We start from the raw sequence: 27310 nt of genomic DNA on the forward strand, positions 1-27310 counted from the left end.
TTTGTCACCAAAGCCCCATTTACTACCCACCACTGCAACCTGTATGCTCTCGTTGGCTGGTCTTCGCTTCATACTCATCGCCAAATCCACTGGCTCCAGGTCATCTACAAGTCTCTGCTTGGTAAAGTCCCCCCTTATCTCAGCTCGCTGGTCATCATAGCAGCACCCAACTGTAGCACGCGCTCCAGCAGGTATACCTCTCTGGTCACCCCCAAAACCAATTCCTCCTTAGGCCGCCTCTCCTTCCAGTTATCTGCTGCCAATGACTGGAATGAACTACAAAAATCTCTGAAACTGGAAACACTTATCTCCCTCACTAGCTTTAAGCACCAGCTGTCAGAGCAGCTCACAGATTACGGCACCTGTACAATTTAGCCCAAACAACTACCTCTTCCCCTACTGTATTTATTTTGCTCCTTTCACCCCATTATTTATATTTCTACTTTGCACATTCTTCCACTGCAAATCTACCATTCCAGTGTTTTACTTGCTATATTGTATTTACTTCGCCACCATGACCTTATTTTGCCTTTACCTCCCTTATCTCACCTCATTTGCTCACATTGTATATAGACTTATATTTCTATTGTATTATTGACTGTATGTTTGTTTTACTCCATGTGTAACTCTGTGTCGTTGTATGTGTCGAAAACTGCTTTGCTTTATCTTGGCCAGCTCACAATTGTAAATGAGAACTTGTTCTCAACTTGCCTACCTGGTTAAATAAAGGTGAAATAAATAAATAAAAATCGAACATCTTTTTTTTAAACAAAAACACTAAGATGGGTCTCATTCATTTGTGTGGGGGCATGAAACACACAGCAACTTGATCTGACGCGCACCTTAAACACTTTGGGCTGGTTCGCTAGCACAGATTAAGCCTAGTGCCACACAAAACATTTTCAATGAAGATTCTCCATTATCTGTGTCTGGGAAACGAGGTCTACATTAGACAAACGCAGTCAGCTAATGGGTGAAGCCGCGACCGGAGCCTTACCAAAAACAACCACAGTGGCTGTGGCACTGCGTCTCTTGGCCACAATGTTGCTGGCCAGGCACGTGTAGTTTCCCGAGTCGGACAGTCGTGCCTCGTTAATGATGAGATTGTGGTCAGCTCGGGTGTCAATGTTGTCATCCGTCAGGGAGCTCACTAGCTCTTCGTTCTTCAACCACTCCACCTGCCCAGAGAGTGAGAGAGTTATTACAGACTTATTATAGCACACAACCTATACAACCAAACCACATCACCCAATCACGTGACCACAGCCATTAGGCAGTCAGAGGAGGGCCATACCCATTACCAGCAACACAGACACAGAGAGGAAAACGAATTATGAATTACAAACTTAGTGATGCTTTACTGCTCCTACCCTGGTATATGGAGCTGCATCGCTGCGTTTGCAAATTGCATTCACACTGGAAGAAATGATGGATTTATAGGGTGCAAAACCAACGCATGGAGTGTTTTCAAACTGCAAAAAAACGTGCACACTTATTGCACTGCACTGGGCGCACACAAACACACCCATACACAAAATGTTTTCATGGATAGGCAAAACTACAACCAATCTGATGTCATTGAAGACTATACATTTATGACCTAGAAAGAGTAGAACTGGGAATAGCCTGTATTCCCTTCACTTTAAACAAGCCGAGGAAAACACATTCATTGGATTCCAAGGTGCAATTAAAAGATACCCTTTAGCAGGTTGGCATCAGAGGCAAGCAGTTAATGTACTAAAGCTAAAAGATAAGGGGGAAAAGACTGGGAATTTACTCTAATGTTCCATGATTAAAACAATGTATCACTGGATGAGAGCCGACTGGATGACGCAACAGTGGCGGTGGCAGAAGAGTATTTTCCTCTTCATGTATTTATTTCAATTTGATCAGGGGAAATTTGCAAGTTGAAAGAGGCAATTAAAGAGTGCCACAATCTGCCTGGCCCTCACTGCTGATCTGTAGCACTTGCTCTACATTCCCGGGCTGTCGCCTGCCGCTGCTAACAGCCTTAGGGTAATGATGAAAAGATACGCCCGGCAGAAGGAAGAAGAGAAACTGTGGCGGGACAAATTAGCCCTGTAAGTGTGTGGCGGAGGATGTGAGAGATGAATTACCTAATTGGCACATTTGTTTCAATTAGGATGCGGTTATCAGTGTTACAGGCTTGACAGACAGCAGGTTTCCAGGGCCCCCACACAGACACAAGGGGGTCCTGTGATTTCATTATGATGAAGATTGCGCCAACGGAGTGATGGTCATATTCCTCAGGTTGAGGCTGTGTGTCTCTGTGGGGGTCTGGGGCTTGGGAGGACTGTGGGCAAGGGAGGACCTCTAATCTCCTAGAGCAGAGAGGAGCCAGAGGCTTGGGTGGGTGACAGTAAAGTCTTATGTCTGTAATGTATTTTTGTTGTGTGTTTGGACCCCAGAAAGATTAGCTGTCGCCATGTCAAACTGAGATAAAGATACACTACATGACCAATAGTATGTGGACACCTGCTCATCGAACATCTCATTCCAAAATCACGGCTTTAATGTGGAGTTGGTCCCCCCCTTTTCTGCTTTCCACTAGATGTTGGAACATTGCTGTGGGAACTTGCTTCCATTCAGCCACAAGAGCATTCGTGAGGTCGGGCACTGATGTTGGGCAATTAGGCATGCTCACAGTCGGAGTAATAATTAATTCCAAAGGTGTTCGATTGGGTTGAGGTCAGGGCTCTGTGCAGGTCAGTCAAGTTCTTCCACACCGATCTCGACAAACCATTTCTGTATTGGCCTTGCTTTGTGCATGGGGGCAATGTCATGCTGAAACAGGAAAGGGCCTTCTATAAACTGTTCCCACAAAGTTGGAAGCACAGAATCATCTAGAATGTCATTGAATGTCATCCCTTCACTGGAACTAAGCGGACTAGCCTGAACCATGAAAAACAGCCCCAGAATATTATTCCTCGTCCACCAAACTTTACAGTTAGCGTTCTCCTGGCATCCGCCAAACCTAGAATCGTCCATCAGCCTGCCAGGTGGTGAAGCGTGATTTATCACTCCAGAGAACGCGTTTAAACTGCTCCAGCATCCAATGGCAGCAAGTTTTACACCACTCCTGCTGACGCTTGGCATTGCCCATGGTGATCTTAGGCTTGTGTGGGCTGCTCGGCCATGGAAACCTAAGCTCTAAACACTAAGCTCCAAATGAACAGTTCTTATGCGGACATTGCTTCCAGAGGCAGTTTGGAACTCGGTAGTGAGTGTTGCAGTGAGTGTTGCAAACGAGGACAGATCATTTTTTAGTCGCTACACGCTTCAGCACTAGGCGGTTGCGTTCTGTGAACTTGTGTGGCCTTCCACTTCGTGGCTGAACCGTTGTTGCACCTAGACGTTTCCACTTCACAAGAACAGCACTTACAGTTGTCCAGGGCAGCTCTAGCAGGGCAGAAATTTGACAAACTGACTCGTTGGAAAGGTGGCATCCTATGACAGTGCCACGTTGAAAGTTACTGAGGTCTTCAGTAAGGCCATTCTACTACAAATGTTTGTCTATGGAGATTGCATGGTGGTGTGCTCGATTTTAAACACCTGTCAGCAACGGATGTGGCTGAAATAGCCAAATCCACTAATTTGAAGGGGTGTACACATACTTGTGTATATATAGTGTAGATACAATCAGAGACCTGGGTGGGTGGGTGACAAGTAAGGCTTCCTCATGCTTCCAATCCAAAACAGTTTGTGTATATTATGACAACAACTTGTGGAAAAAAAGGTAATTTTCGTCTTTGGCAAGAGTATTTTTTTGGCTGTTCGTGCACACACATTTTTTTCTTGAGGCAAGCTACATTTTGGTAGCCGAAGTCTACGCTGCTTCATCGGTGATTGGTCAACAGTAAAGATTATTCACCTATGTTTGTTGTCGTTCAATGAGAGATGACTCATTTTCATGCAAATGTTTTCAATTGAGAAATAGTGCACCAAAAATTATAAATTCATTACATATTTCTTGACCTATCTTATATTAATTCAGACTATTTTGAGGAAGTGTAAACTGGTTACGGCATCTCAACAGGGACAAACAGGACTATTGCAATTTTTTTCTCATATTTCAAGCAGCCTTTTTAGGGAGTATGCGAGGCACAGACGTTAGGAGCAATCCGAGCCTAGCATGCAGACGCCTTTAGAGACATATGGGTTGGTGACACTCAGCAGCATAGCTGTGGAAGTGTTGATAAATGTATTGCATTGGCTCTGAGAGTGTGCAGCTTTTCTTTTCTGGGTGACACTACCGTACGACTGGGTCTTTGTCCCTTCCCTACTCTCTTGTGGAGTTACTGTAGTTCCAAGGTGACACACTCTAAAGTGCTTAAACAGGTAATAGCACTCTAAAGTTTTTAAACAGGTAAGAGGATAGAAATGCTGAGTCATCGAGTCATGGCTGATTCTCTGAGGATTTCACAGGGTGTGTCCAAATGGCAGCGTACTTCCTATATAGTGACCTGCTTTTGTCCAGATCCCTATGGGCCCTAGTCAAAAGAAATGCACTACATTAGTAGTCAAATAGTAGGAAATTGTTGGGCTGGGAATGGCCAGGGACCTCACAAAATTATATTATCACGATACTTAGGTGCCGATACGATATGTATTGCGATTTTCATGATTCTATATGTATTGCGATTCCATACTGTGATTTTATTACGATTCAATGTTCACTATATGGCTGAGAAATCAATTGTAAAAAGTGCTGAAAACAAATTGGCCCTGTATTTTAAAAGAACACGGAGAACAAGCTATGAATGAGTTAAGGTGCAGGTATAGCCAACTAGCGTAAAAATAATATTACGATATTGTCAAAACGATACAATATATCGTCAACAATAATATCCCAATATGTAACTGTATCAATTTTTTCCCCCAATCACTAGGAAATAGGATGCCATTTGGGACACACACAGAGTTCGTAGTGCTCCCCTTCAGCCAACAGTGCTGAGGAGCCATGGAAGGTCCGTAGATACCAGCGGCGTAGCCTGTGACAGTGTGGGTGGGGTAACTTTTTAAATTGTTGTATATCTGATCAAGACAATTACATGGATTAAACAACTCTGAAAGACAAGCCCCAGGGACAGGAAGATAACGTGGGGGCTTACTGAAGACTGTGTTGGATGCCACCACCAAATGTGTTAGTAATCCACGAGCACGCACACACAGATTGAGCCAAATCAAAGGCTTTGAACTTGCCTCTGTGTGTTCATGTCTGTGTGAACCTGACATACATACAGACCGGGGAGGGCTGTGATGGAGCTATCGCCACCGCTGCTGTGGTCACCAGCCAGGAGGTTAATCAAAAAAGATAAGGGAACACAAAGTGGGGTTGTGTAGCTGGCCCGCCTCCAAGTTGCATCCCAAATGCTACCTCTTCTCCCCTGAGCAATGTGGCTGCAGCACATTCCTATTCCACCTAGATCTGTCTTATCTTAAGGAAATAAATAGAGGGAGCAGGGAGAGCTCTTCACTACACTGCCTGACCAAGCTTGGGAATGTAATTGCTTGGCTCATCATTTGCTGTCCTGGATGCAGGGCCGGCTCCAGGCATAAGCGACATAACAGCCCCCAGCTGCTAGGGGGCCCGACCAAAATCTCTCTTAGGGCCCCCAAAAGGCTAGATCCGGCCCTGCTTGGAGGAACTGTGAGGAAACAACAGAGGGAGCAGGGCTAGGGAATTAGAAGCATGAGGGCACATAAGGCTGAATGTGTGGGGGTGCTGCTATATGCTAACTTATATAGCTAAGTATAATATAATATCGTTAAGTATAGAGTACCTTTCCCAAACATGAATTCACGGAGTACATACATACCCTCCATCAAGGTGGCTAACATTGAATTCTTTATACGCCCAAAAAGTAGCAATTCACCCATTTACAATTACTCCCTTTGATTGATGTGAACAGTAAAGTTTGTGTATTGTGGGAGAAACTAACATGAGAGGAATGCAATTACATGTGGAATGTAATATCCATTTTGTTTTCCACAATGGAATAACACTGAGTTTGACAAGCTAAGTTTAGTTCCTTTTCTACAGTTTCACTTAACTAGGCTAAATGAATCAAAAGCAGTAATGAAAATAGCATGTAGTACAAATACTCGCACAGCAGCACGCCAGTGTGCTTTTCTTTTTTTTTAATCCAATGTGTTTTTTTCACCATTTGTGTCCAATTACATTTGGTACCCCAAATGGTACCCTATTCCCTATATAGTGCATCATGGGCCCTGGTCAAAAGTAGTACACTATATAGGGAATAGGGGACGGAGCCCTGTAATGTTTCAGTATTTATTTGTGTCATAGAAATTGGAACCCAGGCTGAGTCCGTTCAATGTGTTTCATCTCACATTAAGGTGTGGGCTCCCGAGTGGCGCAGCGGTCTAAGGTACTGCATCGTAGTGTTGTGGCGTCACTACAGCCTGGGGTTCTTTTCAACGTCAAAAAACCCCAAACATCTTATCTGTTTTTTGGTTGAAATCTGATTGAACTACTGACCAGTGATCAAAATGCTACTCAATTAATAGACACCAAACTATATAAACATGTGCATAGTGCTCATGGGCCATGCACCCATTGCATATACTGTAAGAAACTAGAACCATTACAATTATTAAAATTGGAGCGATGTTCTTTTTCAGCAATTAACACCAACAAAAGATAGGTGCATCCAACAACAACATTGTCATTATAACAAATCACAGTGTGTAGTGTATTCCTACCTCTCCCATTTACACAGTTGGGAATAAATATATTTTCAAAGCAGACAGTTTCCCCTTGCTGCAAAGAGTTGAAATGTTCAAATCTAGAGTATTTCAACAGCCTGGAGTGTAAGGTAAGCTGTTCCCCTGCGCAGAGAGGCTCTCATCTTGTTGGAGGGGTGTTAAGTGTTAAGGACTGGGAAGCTGGGGTCTTACCTCTGCCGTGGGCACTCCCTCTGGGGGGCGGCAATGCAGCACGATCATCCCTTTGATTGGCACTTCCTTCCCCTGGGGGTCCTGCTCAAAGTTCTTCCTCAAGTCTGTGTGGGGAGAGAACACCGTGCTGTCAGTCCGTGCCATGTCCAGCCTACCCTCAATCTCCCCATCACTAACACCACTTGCCACTGCCACTCTCCCTGCCTGGCCCTGCCCTTGGTTTGGACACAGTATCAACCTTGCGAGTGAGAAACGGGCTGGGGGGATGGATGAATTGGGAGCTCATCTCCTTCCTTCCTTCCTTCCTTCCTTCCTTCCTTCCTTCCTTCCTTTCTTCCTTCATCTGCCTGCAGGTTCCCAAGGTCATTTGGAGGATAGACTGCACTGGCTGATGAGTACATATACTTTATAATATGCCCATGAAGCTTTATAGTATATGCCAAGGACATCATTTTTTCTCTACGTTGCACTCTGCTTTAATCTATTTACTCCTGCAGTGCAGTTTTGTCAATTCACTGTAATGTGAGACTGTGGTATCACCATATAAATATAATGAGTAGGATGGGGATCGAACCTCTAACCATGGCAATTCTACTGGCAACCTCCTGGCAACACTCAAAATGGCCACCAGTCCACCCATGATGGCAAAATTGACCTGAATGGAGACACCTGTTCTATTCATTCTAATTCTATGGGTCAGTGTTTCCAAAGCCTGGTTATGTGCTCTAGCACTAACATACCTGATTAAACTAAAGGCTTGTTGATTGGTTGAATCAAGTATGTTAGTGCTAGCGCAAAAAAACTAAAATGTGCATTGTTATGTAGGCTACTCACATGCGATGTGTACCGTGGCCTTGCGGCTCTTGGAGGTGCCCAGGTGGCTCCAGGCCACACACAGACACCAGTAGTCCTCTGGGCCGTGGAAGTCCTCCACCTGCTGACGGGACACGTTGATCAGCACCTCACGCACCTTCAGACCTGCATAGTGGACAGAAACAGCCAATAAGTGATCTTACTTGTTAGATCAGGAACATGTACAGGACCTCTAGTTCTCAGTCCTTGGAATGTGCTAACCATAGTTGAGAGATCCTAACAACATATTTAAAAGGGGAGGAGGGTGGGATCTGATCAAATATTTAGAAAGTCTGTCTGGTAGTATTGATCAATGGTTTCCCAAAATACAATTTTAAAAATACATTTGGTTTTTATGGTGGCCTGACACACTGCTCCAATCAGTGTGTCTAATGTTATTCTGTTCTCCCTTTACTCTATGCTGGGTATTGAAAATGCATCACAGATGAAATAGGCAGTCCCCTAGGCCTCTCTTAGGATTCTGTTGTGCGTGATGCAAAATAGTGCGAACAAGAAAAATAGTTGCCTAGAGCAACATAATCCCCACTAACAAGCTTAACATCAGACCTGCTTCAAAAGAATACTCTAGTATGTACAATAACCATGACACAATAATAGTACATATACCACAGTGACACAAGCACAGCTAGCACAATGCAAACGCAGCACATTTTTAGAACAAGCACATTAAAGTGTGTCTGTACGAATGGACTCTCCCATATTCTGAAATCCTCTTAGCGGCGCAGCGCAAAACTCGCCAACTGAAATCTATGCAGACCTGTCACACAGTTTAGAATTGTTAAAGGCTTCCATTTTGTATCTGAGTCATGGGCTTAGGGATCTGCCATGTGTGTTTTCTTTCCTCCTTTTCAGAGCCTCGATAGCCTGCAGGCTTCCCAAACACAGGATTAAAGAAAAGATGCAATGTGGGGGGTTTATGACAGAAAATGGTACCCTGTTCCCTATATAGTGTAGTACTCTGGTCAAAAGTAGTGCACTATATAGGGAATATGGTGCAATTTGGGACACAGGGCGAGTCTCTTAACACCCCCCCACCCCGCTCTCCTCTCCTGCACACAACAATAAATGATAAATGCAGCCTAATCTGACATGCTCATTGAGTCATAACAGCACATTTACTGCACAGCATATCAGAGTTTTGAATAAATAACAATTCAACTCCACACTAAATAACTGCAGGGAACATGGATATTAATGTGGATATTAACATGGATATTAATGTGTGAGAGAGAGAGAGAGAGAGACAGCTGCATGTGAGCTAGCATTTTTCAGCATGTTTTTACAAAAGATTAGATTAAGATAAACTTATATTTTTCGGCAAGGACATTTACAGCATACTACCCTCCACAACATAACCTTCACTCCAAATCAAAACTCCAAACCTACAACCTGATTTTGGACAAAATTACCAGGAAGGATTTGAACTACCAAAGATTCCTATTTCCAAGCTATACAGCAAATTCTCTGTCAAACAAACAGAAAGCTGAAAACACCATCCAACCTGGAACTGGAGGCATTTGAAGCCCCCTCCTGCTGTTCAGAGACCATCCCCTGGCATTTTCTACAAGGAATCTGCCTCCAGAAAAAAGCTTCTCCCAAGTGGGTGTGACACCTACTCCTGTTGCCTGCTGCACTGCTGCTTGGATTCCACCTGGCGATCTGTTCACCGTCTGCCCTGGCCTGTCTCCCCCGCCACACTCACGATCTTTCGTTTGCCTCCAGCACACACGCACTGTTGAGGCGAGCGACTTACAATGGCTAGCCCCAAGTCATTATAATTTTTTTGTGAGCTTTATGCTACAGTGGCTTGCGAAAGTGTTCACCCCCCTTGGCATTTTTCCTATTTTGTTGCCTTACAACCTGAAATTAAAATGGATGTTGGGGGGGGGGGGGGGGGGGGGGGTTGTATAATTTGATTTACACAACATGCCTACCACTTTGAAGATGCAAAATATTTTTTCTTGTGAAACATAAGAAATAAGACCAAAAAACCCCAGAAAACTTGAGCGTGCATAACTATTCACCCCCCCCCCCAAAAGTCAATACTTTGTAGAGCCACCTTTTACAGCAATTTTAAGTCATACTACAGATTCTCAATTGGATTGAGGTCTGGGCTTTGACTAGGTCATTACAAGACATTTAAATCTTTCCCCTTTAACCACTCGAGTGTTGCTTTAGCAGTATGCTTAGGGGCATTGTCCTGCTGGATGGTGAACCTCCGTTCCAGTCTCGAATCTCTGGAAGACAAACAGATTTCCCTCAAGAATTTCCCTGCATTTAGCGCCATCCATCATTCCTTCAATTCTGACCAGTTTCCCAGTCCCTGCCAATGAAAAACATCCCCACAGCATGATGCTGCCACCACCATGCTTCACTGTGGGGATGGTGGTCTCAGGGTGATGTGAGGTGTTGGGTTTGTGCCAAACATAGGGTTTTCCTTGATGGCCATAATGCTCAATTTTAGTCTCATCTGAGCAGAGTACCTTCTTCCATATGTTTGGGGAGTCTCCCACATGCCTTTTGGAAAACACCAAATGTGTCTGGTTATTGTTTTCTTAAAGCAAAGGATCTTCCGTAATGCCCAATTCTGTGGAGTGTACTGCTTAAAGTGGTCCTATGGACAGATACTCCAATCTCCGCTGTGGAGCTTTGCAGCTCCTTCAGGGTGATCTTTGGTCTCTTTGTTGCCTCTCTGATTAATGCCCTCCTTTCCCAGTCCATTAGTTTTGGTGGGTGACCCTCTCTTGGCAGGTTTGTTGTGATGCCATATTCTTTTCACTTTTTGTCATAGCTGCTTGCTAAAAAACTTTCATGACCAAGCCTTCCTTCATGACCTGGCCTAAATTGGTATAGAATCAGCTGTCAAAGACGCTTGGACCTTATTTTTTGATTTTCAGTGGTATTGTAAACAAACACAACCCCATAAAGAAAATGAGAATTAAAAACAGGTTCAGCCCCTGGTTCGACCGTGATCTTGCAGAGTTACTCCACCTCAAGAATTCCATTTGGCGAAAGGCTTGGGACACGCACACTCAGGCTGACTGGCTCTCGTTCAGGCAAATGAGAAATAAGTGCACTTAGGCTATCTGGAAGGCCAAGGTTAGTTACTTTAAGGAGCAGTAACTCTCTCTGTGGGTCTAACCCCAAGAAGTTCTGGAAAATGGTTAAAGACCTGGAGAATAAACCCTCCTCCTCACAGGTGCCCATGTCCCTTAATGTTGATGATGTCATTGTTACTGACAAGGAGCACAGGATTCCTATTTGACTCAGCAATGCCTCCTTGCCCGTCCAACATTTCCTCATCTCCCACCCCTTCTAATGTAACTAGCCCCGATTCTCCTCCCTCTTTTTCCCCTGCCCTTCTAGAATGTTTTGCCCTGCAGGCGGTCACTGAGTCTGAGGTGCTAAAGAAGCTCCATAAACTTGACCCCCCAAAAAACATCTGGGTCAGATGGTTTAGACCCTTTCTTCTTTAAGGTTTCTGCCCCTGCCATCGCCACGCCTATCTCTGACCTTTTTAACCTGTCTCTCCTCTCTGAGGAGGTTTCCAAGGCAGCCACGGTGCATCTTTTATTTAAAGGGAGAGATCAAGCTGATCCTAACTTTAATAGGCCTATTTCTATGTTGCCAAAAGTGTTGGAAATACTTGTCAGTAATCAACTGATTGGCTTCTTGATGTCTATTGTATTATCTTGGGTATGCAATCTGGCTCAGGTTATGGATGTGTCACTGCAACCTTAAATGTCCTCAATGATGTCACAATTGCCCTTGATTCTAAGCAATGTTGTCCTGCTATTTTCATTGACTTGGCCAAAGCTTTTGATAAGGTAGACCATTCCATTCTTGTGGGCCGGCTAAGGAGTATTGGTGTCTTTGAGGGGTCTTTGGCCTGGTTTGCCAACTACCTCTCAAAGAGTGCAGTGTATAAAGTCAGAACATCTGCTGTCTGAGCCTGTCACCAAGGGAGTACCCCAAGGCTCGATCCTATACCCCACGTCTTTCTCAATGTACATCAACAACATAACTCAGGCAGTAGGAAGTTCTCTCATCCATTTATATGCACATGATACAGTCTTATACTCAGCTGGCCCCTCCCCAGATATTGTGTTAAGCACTCCACAACAAAGCTTTCTTAGTGTCCAACAAGCTTTCTCTACCCTTAACCTTGTTCTGAACACCTCCAAAACAAAGGCCATGTGGTTTGGTAAAAATAATTCCCCTCTCCCCACAGGTGTGATTACTACCTCTGAGGGTTTAGAGCTTGAGGTAGGCACCTCATACAAGTACTTGGGAGTATGGCTAGACGGTACACTGTCCTTCTCTCAGTACATATCAAAGCGCCAGGCTAAAGTTAAATCTAGACTTGGTTTCCTCTATCGTAATCGTTCCACTTTTACCCCAGCTTCCAAACTAATCCTGATTCAGACGACCATCCTACCCATGCTAGGTTACGGAGATGTAATTTATGGATCGACAGGTAAGGGTGCTCTCGAGCGGCTAAATGGTCATTATCATTCGGCCATCAGATTTTCCAACAATGCTCCTTATAGGAAACATCACTGCAGCCTATACTCCTCTCTAAACTGCTCATCTCTGTATACCCGCCACAAGACCCACCCATTGATGCTTATTAATAAAACCTTTGTAGGCCTCACTCCCTCCTATCTGAGATATCTACTGCAGCCCTCATCCTCCACATACAACACCCATCCTGACAGTCACATTCTGTTAAAGGTCCCCAAAGCACACACATCCCTGAGTCGCTCCTCTTTTCAGTTTTCTGCAGCTAGTGACTGGAACAAGCTGCAACAAACACACAAATTGGACAGTTTTATCTCCATTTATCTTCATGGACACTCTTACTGACAGTTGTGGCTGCTTCACGCAACGTATTGTTGCCTCTACCTTCTTTCCCTTTGTGCTGTTGTCTGTGCCCAATAATGTTTGTACCATGTTTTGTGCTGCTACCATGCTGTTTTGCTACCATGTTGTTGTCATGTTGTGTTGCTACCATGCTGTGTTGTCATGTGTTGCTGCCATGCTATGTTGTTGTCTTAGATCTCTCTTTATGTAGTGTTGTGGTGTCTCGTCGTGATGTGTGCTTTGTCCTATATTTTAATTTAATTTTTTATTTTTAATCCTAGCCCCCGTCCCCACAGGAGGCCTTTTGCCTTTTGGTAGACTGTCATTGTAAATAAGAATTTGTTCTTAACTGACAGGCCTAGTTATATAAAGGTTAAATAAATACAAAATATATATAAATGGATGGATTAATAAGGGCCAATAGAATTGGTTTTATTTTTTGCTTAATTCCATTTATTTATTTATTTAAAATTCTGTTTTCTCCATTTTGTTATTACAGGTTTCAGATTAGAATCTGCCATGCAGTATTGAGGGAAAGAAAACTCCTAATTCCCAAAATGGGAGAACTAAACAATATTTCTACTTTTGAGAATGTGGGAATGGTCCGTGGATACTTAAGAGGCAGTCATGACAAGTGTGTTTCATTTGGTGATCTCATGAAGCACAGGAAACACACATAACTGTATCTCTTAAAGTGTACATTTCCCAGCTGTCAGGTTTACTTATATTCATTGTGAAACATATGTGATTAAACATGAAACTATTTGTGAAATATGTAATGTAATGTTAACCTTCTAAACGAGAGTACGGATTTTCTAGTCAGTGGCCATATCCGCATGAGCCAAGACATCACATTAGGCATCATAGAATCGCCCCTTCTTCGACAGAGGATAAAACCCACTTCCTACGAAATGGCTACAATTCTATAGGCTACGGAGATAATACAGCTGTAGTTTTGGCTACACAGCTGGAAATGGTTAAACTCTGAGACTATAGATCACTACAGAATAAGAGCAAATCTTTGACGTATAATTACTAGTCTGCAGCTAGAAATGACATAAGTCTAGAACGAGAATACCGACAACTGCTGAAGCATCTATTTTATGAGAACATTTTTGAATGGTACTCTGAAGTAACCATTCTAACCACCTACAACCACAAAATACATTGTGACTTCTGGGAAAGTTAACCAGAGAGTCTGATGAACTCTACAGGATGATTGAGGATTCCAACAGAGAAGACAACAACGACATGGGTCGTAAATATATACATTCCAATTATTCTCGAATGAGTGGACGTTCATGTGCAAAGGATTAGCATATCAATGAATATAATTATCGACTGTGTGTAGTGAATCCATTTAGTCTTTCCCGCTCTCTCAGTCCCCACCCCTTTCTTTTGTCTACCAAGCCATCTTATCGGCATACCCCACTAGGGTTTTTTCGATCATTGTTAGTAACCAATATCTACTGTTTGTTTTGTATGTATTTCTGTGATTAGTTAGTTAGTAAATAAATGATTTAGCCAATTTGTATATTGCTGATTCATTATGGAAACTAAGGTCCGTGCAGATATCCAAGGGTTTGCGATGTTCAGTAATGAGAACTGATGAGGTAATAATTCATTAATAGAAGAACAATTGATTAGACATTAAAATATCTGAAGAGTTATATTCGGAAAATTAAAAACTTTGTAATCTCAACATTTTCCGTGATGCCCCGACTTCCTAGTTAACTAATGTTTACATGATCAGTTTAATCACATAATAATTAAACCTAGAGAACTGATTTGATATACATTACCGTTCAAAAGTTTGGGGTTTGGGGTCAAAGTTTGGGGTCCCTGTTTTTGAAAGAAAAGCACATTGTGTCCATTCAAATAACATCAAATTTATCAGAAATACTGTGTAGACATTGTTAATGTTATAAATGACTATTGTAGCTGGAAACGGCTGATTTTTTTATGGAATATCTACATAGGCGTACAGAGGCCCATTATCATCATCCATCACTCCTGTGTTCCAATAGCATGTTGTGTTAGCAGATCCAAGTTTATCATTTTAAAAGGCTAATTGATAATTAGAAAACCCTTTTGCAATTATGTTAGCATAGCTGAAAACTGTTGTCTGATTAAAGAAGCAATGAAACTGGCCTTCTTTAAACTAGTTGAGTATCTGGAGTATCAGCATGTGGGTTCAATTACAGGCTCAAAATGGCCAGAAACAAAGGACTTTCTTCTGAAACTCATCAGTCTATTCTAGTTCGGAGAAATGCAGGCTATTCCATGCGGGAAATCTGTTTGTCCTGCGCCGTTGCCTCAAAGGAATATACAATCACTTATGCATTTTGTTCATGTCTTATCATCATCTTGGGCAAATAAAATTAACATCTAATAAGTTCAATACATTTAGTTGATTGCTACTAATTTCACTACATTTTTTTATATTGTCGAATTCCGTTTTAATATCTGGATTCCGTCCAGATAATGCTGTTGCTTGTGGGTGAGATACAGAAAAGTACTCAAGATACACATTCATCGCCACAATTATGAATACAGTCTACATTATGGCTCTGAAGAAAGACTAGTGTATCAATGATGCTAACAAACAACCTCAGCCACCTGCTAAGGGCTCTACACAGTCTACTCAAATGGAGCCGATGGAGGTCTGTTTGCGTCACGTTTAAAAATATTCAAAACGCACAAATGTACGTAGAACTAAGTAGAGAGCGATGCAAACGAATCTGCGTCGGCTAAGTTTGCGAAGACTGCGTATAGTATATCCCTTTAGTCTCCAAATTGATTTTACAGCACAAATGTTGTTGGAACTCGGTCCACTGCTATCGTCCAAACAAATTCAAATTCTGATGGGAAATGTTTTTTTATTAACAGACATCTCTGTAGACATGATTATATCCTTAATGGACAAGTAGATTATTTGAAAGTTCTCCAATCACTACTACAGCCAGCCAGCACCAGTCACAATGTGTAGTGAGACACAAACATAATTCATAACTCCCTTGCAAAGATATGACAATTGACAGAGCATGGGGTGAAGAGATAGCAGAGAAGCCCCCCCCCCCCGCCCCCCAAAAAAACCCATCACTGAGTAATATGCTAATGAGAGTTAGCAGGTCCCGATATCTCTAGCATCCGAGAGGCAAATTTCCTTGAGGACTAACTGTCCACGACAGGTGGTGTGCCTGAGAGACAGACCCGAGCTTTGGCACTTTGTCATGTCACCCCTTTTGTTTACAGGCAGAGCACCGTTGACAGGACATATTAAACTAAACCCTCTTGATTTCTTACACCCAACTTTTCTTTCTTTAAAAAAAAATGTAAGTGGTTTTACAAGTGACAAAGCGATCCAAAAGGCAGAATTATAAAAAGAATGACTTAAGCCATGGCTATTGGCCGAAAAACATGAAATAGGAAAGGAGGTTAGGGTGGTGGGAGCATAGTTGGAGGGGACAAAGCAAGGCTAATCTGTTCTTCCTATGGATTTGCTCTGTTGTCTTGCCATGGCTCAGCTTTTGCTGTGAGTTGGACAGGAGGGAGAGCATAAGAAGAGCCTGGATCCCGCTTTTGATCTATTAACCAACCAACGGATGCTACATCTTCCTGCTAGGGATTATCAAATAAGGCTAAATCCCAAATGGCACCCTATTCCTTATAATGGGTTACAATATAAGCCTTTTCACTGAGCCATTTCATGGAGCTACACTTCACTTCCAGAGTCCACTGTAAGTACGTTGGTATTACAAAGTCAGAAGGTCCCCATGGAGTGCTCTAGCCATTGCTGCTCCACCTGCACAGTGCGCATGTTGCTGTCTCCACCAAGCCTCCTCATTCCCTCTTAACACATCATCCAACCCTCTAAGAGAACCATGACTGGCCTCTGGCAACACCCGTGTTTCTGCTTCCTGCTAAAGTTATTCACAGGGGAGGCACTGGAGGGTTTGGCATATAAAACGTGTGTAGAAATCGAGACGTTTTAACCACAGATAAATGAGAAGCAGGGTGACGTATTTGACCCGATCTTACCTCAATAATTTAAACTATCAACAATGTCTACCCATTAAGGAGTTCTTAACTTGTTGCAGTTGAGGTTGTATGTGCGCACGTGTGTATCCCAGTCTACCAAGGCAGCCATGGTAAATGTAAACACTTTGAGCACAATTGAGGATGTAACCCCTTACCTCTCAGTCGAGGAGAGAAACAGCATTAGCACATTAGCACAACCTTTGGGTAGAAAGAAAGAATGATCACACAAGGCAAGCACGGTTTAAAAATAGGCCTATCTAAAACAATGACGGGGCACTTAATGCATTAATACAGAAAATCTATTACGAAATCAGACAACCTCTTCCCACCTACACACACTCTAACCACTCACACAGACACGAGCTTGCACGCATGTGCACACACACACACACACACACACGATTCAAGCTTTAAGCTTGCTAGAAAAAAATGATAATTTCCTGCATTTGGGGACATGCTATTTTATAATGCACCATTTTTAGTCCTCACTGCAGAGAGATAGGCTGCTCTATCCAGATAAGGCTATTGCCTGCCACATCCATTAGGCCCAATGCCCACTGTTTAACTCTGGAATTAGAGGCCAACAACACTGACAGAGCCAACTCTCCTCTTTACCTCTTAACAACAAAATCATATCCAATGTAAAGCTTGCTAAAACGAAATCAAAAGTCTGACAAAAGAAACACAGACCATTAACAGCTTGTTTGGATCCATGGCATTATAAGCAGAGAGAATTAGCAAGTGAGCCAAAAGGGCATTATGCTGCAATAGTTGTGGGGGAAAGAGTTTACCTAATTGCAAATGCAACCACTCATACAGGAAATATTGGGACAGAAGTTTTCAAGTTGAGTTTCATCTCCATCTGTGGCTAGATAAGGGAAGCGATGTCATACTGTTTTCAGTGGGCGATGGAAAAGGGTTTTATTATTCTTGACTTCACTGCTATGTTGGTTTTGTTTGCTGGAAAGCCGTGTTTGCTCAAGGATGTCCTGGGTTGAACCTAAAGTAAATTATTATTGACTGGGTTCCGAAATGTAAACAATAGAATGAATTGACGTGTGTATACAACGCCTTAATGTATAGGCAAGCCCATGTTCAGTACAGTTGCGGGCACAAAAAAAAAAATCACAGTACAGGTTTTCGTAACAAACTATTGCTATAAAAAGCCACAGCGCCTTGTTGCATTGCAGCAATTGTTCTGCCAATACCCTGGCGCAAGCTAACTTTTTAGTGGCAACAAAACCTCCATGCAAAACCCTAATTGTGCTCCAACTGCCCATTAAATGCACCCTGAGAACATTTGGGAGGAGAAAGACTGAGTCCACTATTTGAACATGTCAAGAAAGTGTCCGGCACAGACAGATCTCAGGTGGACTTAGCCATCTGAGCCCATGACAGACCTCTAGGTGCACTCTATAGAAATGTGATGGTTTCAGTACCTACCCAACAAAAGGGACATATTGTACAAATATAACACAGGTCTCAATACACCCAGTCCTGTCTGACATGGAATAAAGTTATATCACCCCTAAGGAGCCTATTCTGTATAGGGTACGGTATGTGTGTGAGGTGTATTGTATTGTCTGGGCACATTCAGTTAACAACACCATTAACAGTGTCACACAGGAATCCTGGGGCAAAGATAACATCAATCCTCGCTTTAGTGCCCATTACATAATGGTAAAAGCAATCCAACACTCATGATATAGGAGAGTTGAGCGTGAGGTGAGACTGAGGTCACTGCTGAGGGGAAGTAGTGTCACTGTCTGTTTTCAGCCTGTATGCTGTCTGTTTGCTTCCTGTTTGTTGCTTCTTTGCAGCAGGATTACTGCCTGTTTGTGGTCTGTTTGCTGCCTATTTACTGTTTTCTGCCTGTTTGTAGGTTACATGTTAATGGTGTTCCTCTGTCCTGGACTCTTAGCTCCTAGGTCTCATTCCAGGAATATGCTCCCTTCCATCTGCCCTCATTTACATTATTTCACTGATCTGATAGGACTGGATATTGCTTACACCAGTGGTTCTCAAACTGCGGGGGTCACAAGTAGGTATTGGGAGGGGTCGCGAGTGTGAAACTGAATGAGATAAACACATTTTTCATACATATTTTAATAGGCTACATATAGACCTACTATTTGTATTTTATATTTATACCTTTGCCTATTCAATATGGTTACCAACATAGGCCTATGGTATTGCACTAAATGTGTGTCTCCAAAGTCTGTGCTTTAAAACCAAAAAGATCTGAGGGAATTTTTGCTACCTGCACTGCTGACAACTATTTTGGTCCACTCACACAGGATTAATAAAGCCCCAGTTCACAAAATTTATGGGATTACATTAAAAATATATATATATTAGCAGGGGGTGCTGCAGAACCTTTAGCACCCCTACTTTCCGCGGCTATGCCGAGCACACCTCTTATTACCGGCGCAGGTGAAGAAATGGGAGCAATTAAAGGGAAAAACAGAACAATGGAGATGCAGGAGAGGAACGCATGGACAAATAAACAAGGAGGACTATAGAACCAAGAAACAAGGAGAACTATAGAACCAAGAAACAAGGAGCACTAAATAACAAATAAACAATTAGAACTATAGAACCAAGAAACAAAGAGAACTATAGAACCAAGAAATAAGGAGCACTATAGAACCAAGAAGCAATATAGAACCAAGAAACAAGGAGAACTAAATAACAAAGAAACAAGGAGGACTAAATAACAAAGAAACAAGGAGGACTATAGAACCAAGAAACAAGGAGAACTATAGAACCAAGAAACAAGGAGAACTATAGAACAAAGAAACAAGGAGAACTATAGAACCAAGAAACAAGGAGCACTATAGAACCACGGATCAAGGAGCACTATAGAACCAAGAAACAAGGAGCACTATAGAACCAAGAAACAAGGAGCACTATAGAACCAAGAAACAAGGAGCACTATAGAACCACGAAACAAGGAGCACTATAGAACCACAAAACAAGGAGCACTATAGAACCAAAAAATAAGGAGCACTATAGAACCAAGAAACAAGGAGCACTATAGAACCAAGAAACAAGGAGAACTATAAAACCAAGAAACAAAGAGCACTATAGAACCAAGAAACAAGGAGCACTATAGAACCAAGAGACAAGGAGAACTATAGAACCAAGGAACAAGGAGAACTAAATAACAAAGAAATAAGGAGAACTAAATAACAAAACAACAAGGAGCACTATAGAACCAAGAAACAAGGAGAACTATAGAACCAAGAAACAAAGAGCACTATAGAACCAAGAAACAAGGAGCACTATAGAACCAAGAAACAAAGAGCACTATAGAACCAAGAAACAAGGAGAACTATATAACCACAAAACAAGGAGAACTATAGAACAAAGATACAAGGAGGACTAAATAACAAAACAACAAGGAGTCCTATAGATCCAAGAAACAAGGAGAACTATAGAACCAAGAAACAAAGAGCACTATAGAACCAAGAAACAAGGAGAACTATAGAACCAAGAGACAAGGAGAACTATAGAACCAAGGAACAAGGAGAACTAAATAACAAAGAAATAAGGAGAACTAAATAACAAAGAAACAAGGAGCACTATAGAACCAAGAAACAAGGAGAACTAAATAACAAAGAAACAAGGAGAACTATAGAACAAAGAAACAAGGAGAACTATAGAACAAAGAAACACGGAGAACTATAGAACCAAGAAACAAGGAGAACTAAATAACAAAGAAACAAGGAGCACTATAGAACCAAGAAACAAGGAGCACTATAGAACAAAGAAACAAGGAGAACTATAGAACCAAGAAACAAGGAGAACTATAGAACCACGAAACAAGGAGCACTATAGAACCAAGAAACAAGGAGAACTATAGAACAAAGAAACAAAGAGTACTATAGAACCAAGAAACAAGGAGCACTATAGAACCAAGAGACAAGGAGAACTATAGAACCAAGGAACAAGGAGAACTAAATAACAAAGAAATAAGGAGAACTAAATAACAAAACAACAAGGAGCACTATAGAACCAAGAAACAAGGAGAACTATAGAACCAAGAAACAAAGAGCACTATAGAACCAAGAAACAAGGAGAACTATAGAACCAAGAGACAAGGAGAACTATAGAACCAAGAAACAAAGAGCACTATAGAACCAAGAAACAAGGAGAACTATAGAACCAAGAAACAAGGAGCACTATAGAACCAAGAAACAAGGAGCACTATAGAACCAAGAAACAAGGAGAACTATAGAACTACAAAACAAGGAGAACTATAGAACAAAGATACAAGGAGGACTAAATAACAAAACAACAAGGAGTCCTATAGATCCAAGAAACAAGGAGGACTATAGAACCAAGAAACAAAGAGCACTATAGAACCAAGAAACAAGGAGAACTATAGAACCAAGAGACGAGAACTATAGAACCAAGAAACAAAGAGCACTATAGAACCAAGAAACAAGGAGAACTATAGAACCAAGAAACAAGGAGCACTATAGAACCAAGAAACAAGGAGCACTATAGAACCAAGAAACAAGGAGAACTATAGAACTACAAAACAAGGAGAACTATAGAACAAAGATACAAGGAGGACTAAATAACAAAACAACAAGGAGTCCTATAGATCCAAGAAACAAGGAGGACTATAGAACCAAGAAACAAAGAGCACTATAGAACCAAGAAACAAGGAGCACTATAGAACCAAGAAACAAAGAGCACTATAGAACCAAGAAACAAGGAGAACTATAGAACCAAGAGACAAGGAGAACTATAGAACCAAGAAACAAAGAGCACTATAGAACCAAGAAACAAGGAGAACTATAGAACCAAGAAACAAGGAGCACTATAGAACCAAGAAACAAGGAGAACTATAGAACCAAGAAACAAGGAGCACTATAGAACCAAGAAACAAGGAGAACTATAGAACCACAAAACAAGGAGAACTATAGAACAAAGATACAAGGAGGACTAAATAACAAAACAACAAGGAGCACTATAGAACCAAGAAACAAGGAGAACTATAGAACCAAGAAACAAAGAGCACTATAGAACCAAGAAACAAGGAGCACTATAGAACCAAGAAACAAAGAGCACTATAGAACCAAGAAACAAGGAGAACTATAGAACCACAAAACAAGGAGAACTATAGAACAAAGATACAAGGAGGACTAAATAACAAAACAACAAGGAGTCCTATAGATCCAAGAAACAAGGAGAACTATAGAACCAAGAAACAAAGAGCACTATAGAACCAAGAAACAAGGAGAACTATAGAACCAAGAGACAAGGAGAACTATAGAACCAAGGAACAAGGAGAACTAAATAACAAAGAAACAAGGAGAACTAAATAACAAAGAAACAAGGAGCACTATAGAACCAAGAAACAAGGAGAACTAAATAACAAAGAAACAAGGAGAACTATAGAACAAAGAAACAAGGAGAACTATAGAACAAAGAAACAAGGAGAACTATAGAACCAAGAAACAAGGAGAACTAAATAACAAAGAAACAAGGAGCACTATAGAACCAAGAAACAAGGAGGACTAAATAACAAAACAACAAGGAGTCCTATAGATCCAAGAAACAAGGAGAACTAAATAACAAAGAAACAAGGAGAACTATAGAACAAAGAAACAAGGAGAACTATAGAACAAAGAAACAAGGAGAACTATAGAACCAAGAAACAAGGAGAACTATAGAACCAAGAAACAAGGAGAACTAAATAACAAAGAAACAAGGAGAACTATAGAACAAAGAAACAAGGAGAACTATAGAACAAAGAAACAAGGAGAACTATAGAACCAAGAAACAAGGAGAACTATAGAACAAAGAAACAAGGAGAACTATAGAACAAAGAAACAAGGAGAACTATAGAACCAAGAAACAAGGAGAACTAAATAACAAAGAAACAAGGAGCACTATAGAACAAAGAAACAAGGAGAACTATAGAACCAAGAAACAAGGAGAACTAAATAACAAAGAAACAAGGAGAACTAAAAAACAAAGAAACAAGGAGAACTAAATAACAAAGAAACAAGGAGAACTATAGAACCAATAAACAAGGAGAACTATTGAACCAAGAGACAAGGAGAACTAAATAACAAAGAAACAAGGAGAACTATAGAACAAAGAAACAAGGAGACCTATAGAACAAATAACCTAGGAGACTATAGAACAAATAACCTAGGAGACTATAGAACAAAGACACAATGAAAACTATAGAACAAAGAAACAAGAAAAGGAAAGCAGAGGACATGGAAGACAAAGACAAAGACAAAGAACGGACGAAAAGACAAAGAACATGCGTGAGTTGATTCCCATAGCCGAAAGCTAAAGCCAAGCCACGACAGAGATGATTTGATTTAGGGTTTGACGAAAGACTTGAGTTAATGAATAAGTGAAGTGCTCTAAACCGAGCTAGGTTTCATTTTCCCTTTATTGAACAGGATAAACGCCATGCTGTGAAAAATGTTATATATTTTTGCAACTTAAAAGCTGACTCCTCCGCTGTGTACACCACGCCCTGCTACTTCATAGATCAGAACCCCTCTGGACCGATCACAGCCACAGGCAGGCCATGCCTTCAATCCAATCCTGCAACCGCCGCTACAAACAGGTTGGCCATATGATCTTGCTTTGGACTCCAGAAAAGGTGACAAGATATCCCTAGTTGATATTAGCTGCTGACATGAATAACTTTTAGCTCAAAATGCAGGTATACACAGTGTATTTATGTATCTTTCGTTTGGAAATGTTTATGGCTGCAATGACAGGCTACATTTGCGGGTCAACGTTTGAGAACCACTGGCCTACACAAACCCAGTTGTCTCAGTAAGATCCATGAAGGGAAGTGAAGGAGGACAGGGAAAGAAGACATGGTCAGAGAAGCGTGCAGCTGTGTGTGTGTGTGTGTGTGTGTGTGTGTGTTTGTCTTTGTAACCATCAAGGTTATTCATCTACAATTCTCAGGCCTCTTCTCCCCCATAGTGTCCAAGCCTGTCTGGACCTGCCACTCTCCATGTGCCTTCAATCTATGTGAGAGAGAGCAAGCGGCTTTGTCTGCTCACTGCCCGCCAACAATAACATTCACTATGCAGACTCAACAAGAAAGGTAGGTGACTTTTCTTTAATCCAAGGGCATTGAGTCCTTATGGAATATATGGGTCTATATGGGGCCCACTGGTGTGTGATTCCCTAAGGCACATCGACTATTTACCCCTGATAAAGGAGATTTTAGCTAGCTTAATTAAAAACACATAAAAGATGGTAGTAGGAAGAATGGATCTTAAAAGGACCAATCCAGCCATTTTTATCTCAATATCAAATCATTTATGCGTAACAATTAAGTACCCTAGCTGTGTACCCTATTATTTTTGACCATTTTAATTGAAAACAAACAAAAATAGCTTCTTAGCAAAGAGCAATTTATCAAGCAAGAATTTAGCTAGTAATGTCTGGGAGGGGTCTGAATGGGAAGGGGAAAACTGAAAACTAGCTATTACTGGAAGAGAGGTTTGGCAATCTCTTTCTTATTGGTCTATTAACCAATGTACTGCCTAGTCACCAGGCAGGCCAAAAGTCCATCCCACCAAAACAGGCAGAATTTACAGCTCTTGCACTAAAAGGGCATTTTCATCACAATTTCACAGTATTATTCCAACCTCAGGGGGAAATATATAGCACCAGTCAAAAGTGCTATATAGAGTTTTTCTTTATTTTTTCTATTTTCTACATTGTAGAATAATAGTGAAGACATCAAAACTATGAAATAACACATATGGAATCATGTAGTAACCCAAAAATGTGTTAAACAAATCAAAATATGTTTTATATTTGCCATGATGACAGCTTTGCACACTCTTGGCAAATAGTTTTGGACTGCACTAGGCCTTTAACAGCATCAAAGGAACAGTCCATCCATAACATCATAAATACTTCTCTCGGAACAAACGTATTATGATTCCCTTTCACATACAGTGCCTTCAGAAAGAATTCATTGACTTATTCCATATTTTGTTGTGTTACAGCCTAAATTCAAAATGCATTAAATGTATTCATTTTTCTCACCCATCGACACACAATAATTTTGAAAATTAAATACAGAAATATCTCATTTACATAGGTATTCACACCCCTAAGTCAAAACTTAAACAAAAATATAAACACAATGTAAAGTTTGTTCCCATGTTTCTAGAATGTCATTGTATGCTATAGCGTTAAGATTTCCCTTCACTGGAAATAAGGGGTCTAGTCCGAACCATGAAAAACAGCTGCAGAGACCATTATTCCTCCTCCAACAAACTTAACAGTTGGCTCTAAGCATTCGGGCAGCTAGCATTCTCCTGGCATCCATCAAACCCAGATTCGTCTATCGGACTGCCAGATGGTGAAGCGTGATTCATCACTCCAGAGAACGCGTTTTTTATACCACGCGAGTTTCATAACACTCCAGCCGACGCTTATTATACCACGCAAGTTTTATACCACTCCAGCCGACGATTATTATACCACGGCAGGTTTTATACCACTCCAGTCGACGATTATTATACCACGGCAAGTTTTATACCACTCCAGTCGACGATTATTATACCACGGCAAGTTTTATACCACTCCAGCCGACGATTATTATACCACGGCAGGTTTTATACCACTCCAGCCGACGATTATTATACCACGGCAGGTTTTATACCACTCCAGTCGACGATTATTATACCACGGCAGGTTTTATACCACTCCAGCCGACGATTATTATATCACGGCAAGTTTTATACCACTCCAGCCGACGATTATTATACCACGGCAAGTTTTATACCACTCCAGCCGACGATTATTATACCACGGCAGGTTTTATACCACTCCAGCCGACGATTATTATACCACGGCAAGTTTTATACCACTCCAGCCGACGATTATTATACCACGGCAGGTTTTATACCACTCCAGCCGACGATTATTATACCACGGCAGGTTTTATACCACTCCAGCCGACGATTATTATACCACGGCAGGTTTTATACCACTCCAGTCGACGATTATTATACCACGGCAGGTTTTATACCACTCCAGTCGACGATTATTATACCACGGCAAGTTTTATACCACTCCAGCCGACGATTGGCATTGCGCATGGTGATCTTAGGCTTGTGTGTGGCTGCTTGGCCATGGAAACCCATTCCATGAAGCTCCCGATGAATCATTCTTGTGCTGACGTTGCTTCCACAGGCATTTTGGAACTGTGTGTTGAGTGTTGAAACTAGGAAAGATCATTTGTACGCGCTACGCACGTCAGCGGTCGCGTTCTGTGAGCTTGTGTGGGCTACCACTTCGCGGCTGAGCCGTTGTTGCCCCTAGACGTTTCCACTTCACAATAATAGCACTTACAGTTGACCGGGGAAGCTCTAGCAGAGCAGACATTTGAGATTATATACACCTGTCAGTAACGGGTGTGGCTGAAATAGCCAAATCAATTAATTTGAAGAGGTGTCCACATACTTTTGTACAAATAGTGTATGAACAGAGCTTGTCAATTCAATTATTTTAAACCTAACCACACGTCATCGCTTGCAGCCGTCGGTTTCAACCGGAGGCCACTGTGACATTGATTTCCCCAGTAATCCTTCCGCTGTTCAATTATGTATAGGCATGCTGACCCTATAAAAAATCTATTACTGACAGGTAGACGAGACCCGCCTCGTCCCAGAGGCCTCAGCACAGCTGTCTGTAGTCATCTCTAGTCATCACACTGCACTCCATGGGGTCTGAAATTAATTCTCTCTGCTTAGAGAAATACCTGGACAGAGGTGTAGGTGGCTGTCTGGATTCCTTTGCCACAGCGATATTCAAATAGACATTTATTGACATTTAAACATAGACAAATTGGGACAGAAGTCCATTTTCCTTTAAGGTAGGAAGGTTAATTGAAAGGAAACGTTCCATGAGCAGCACTTCGTGACAGTACATTCTCAACTTATTACTTCACCTTGCTGGCTGACTTCAGCCAGCCAACAGTCAGTCCCTGCTCTCCTCTCCTCCTAGCTCTGCTCTCCTCTCCTCCTAGCTCTCCTCTCCTCACCTCATAGCTCTCCTCTTCTCTCTTCCTAGCTCTCCTCCCTGTGCCTCAGTCTGGCTAAATCAAGGGCACTGGAGCACTGCTTATCTGTGGCTGTGATTCATCAGCCTGGTTGGTAAATAAGAGACGTTATAATCACGGGGCTCCCGGTGGCATTGAGGGTCCATGTACTAATCAATAACATCCAATTCTTCATATATCTTCTGCTCTGATTATCTTGGCCTAATCCAACACTACACAATTTGTCTGTCCATTACCAGGGCAGGACAAAGCAGCGCTGAGCATGTTGTTTTCACTGGTGGTTATGATTTTAATGGTGATAAAGCTAGTTGGCTATCCAGTTGGCCAGGTGTGAGAAGAGGTGAGAAGAGGACAATCTCAGCCAGGCTCTTTTAATTGCAAATCCACCTGGGTCTCCTTTTGATACAGAAACCATTGGTTTCACAGTCTAGGCAAAGTAACATTGCATGCGGTGAAGTGCAGAAGATTAAGAAAAAGTAATAATTGTTCTCTGGAATATAGCTTAAAGGCAGAGCA

The 27310-nt window shown here is 41.7% G+C and overlaps 1 protein-coding gene across 3 annotated transcripts in view; it reads right to left on the reverse strand.

Moving 5' to 3' along the window:
- The window catches only part of LOC139411103 (netrin receptor UNC5D-like), a 216910-nt gene that overhangs the window by 36882 nt on the left and 152718 nt on the right, over positions 1 to 27310 (reverse strand). For all 3 annotated transcript variants that reach the window (XM_071156962.1, XM_071156961.1, XM_071156963.1), the window contains exons 3-5: positions 7774 to 7917; positions 6940 to 7043; positions 998 to 1178 (exon numbers count right to left, since the gene is read on the reverse strand). In XM_071156962.1, coding sequence (XP_071013063.1) covers positions 998 to 1178; positions 6940 to 7043; positions 7774 to 7917 — 429 coding nt within the window. The remainder of the gene's footprint in view (positions 1 to 997; positions 1179 to 6939; positions 7044 to 7773; positions 7918 to 27310) is intronic.

This window comes from Oncorhynchus clarkii, chromosome 6 (assembly GCF_045791955.1).
Source record: "Oncorhynchus clarkii lewisi isolate Uvic-CL-2024 chromosome 6, UVic_Ocla_1.0, whole genome shotgun sequence".
NCBI classification, from domain to species: domain Eukaryota; kingdom Metazoa; phylum Chordata; class Actinopteri; order Salmoniformes; family Salmonidae; genus Oncorhynchus; species Oncorhynchus clarkii.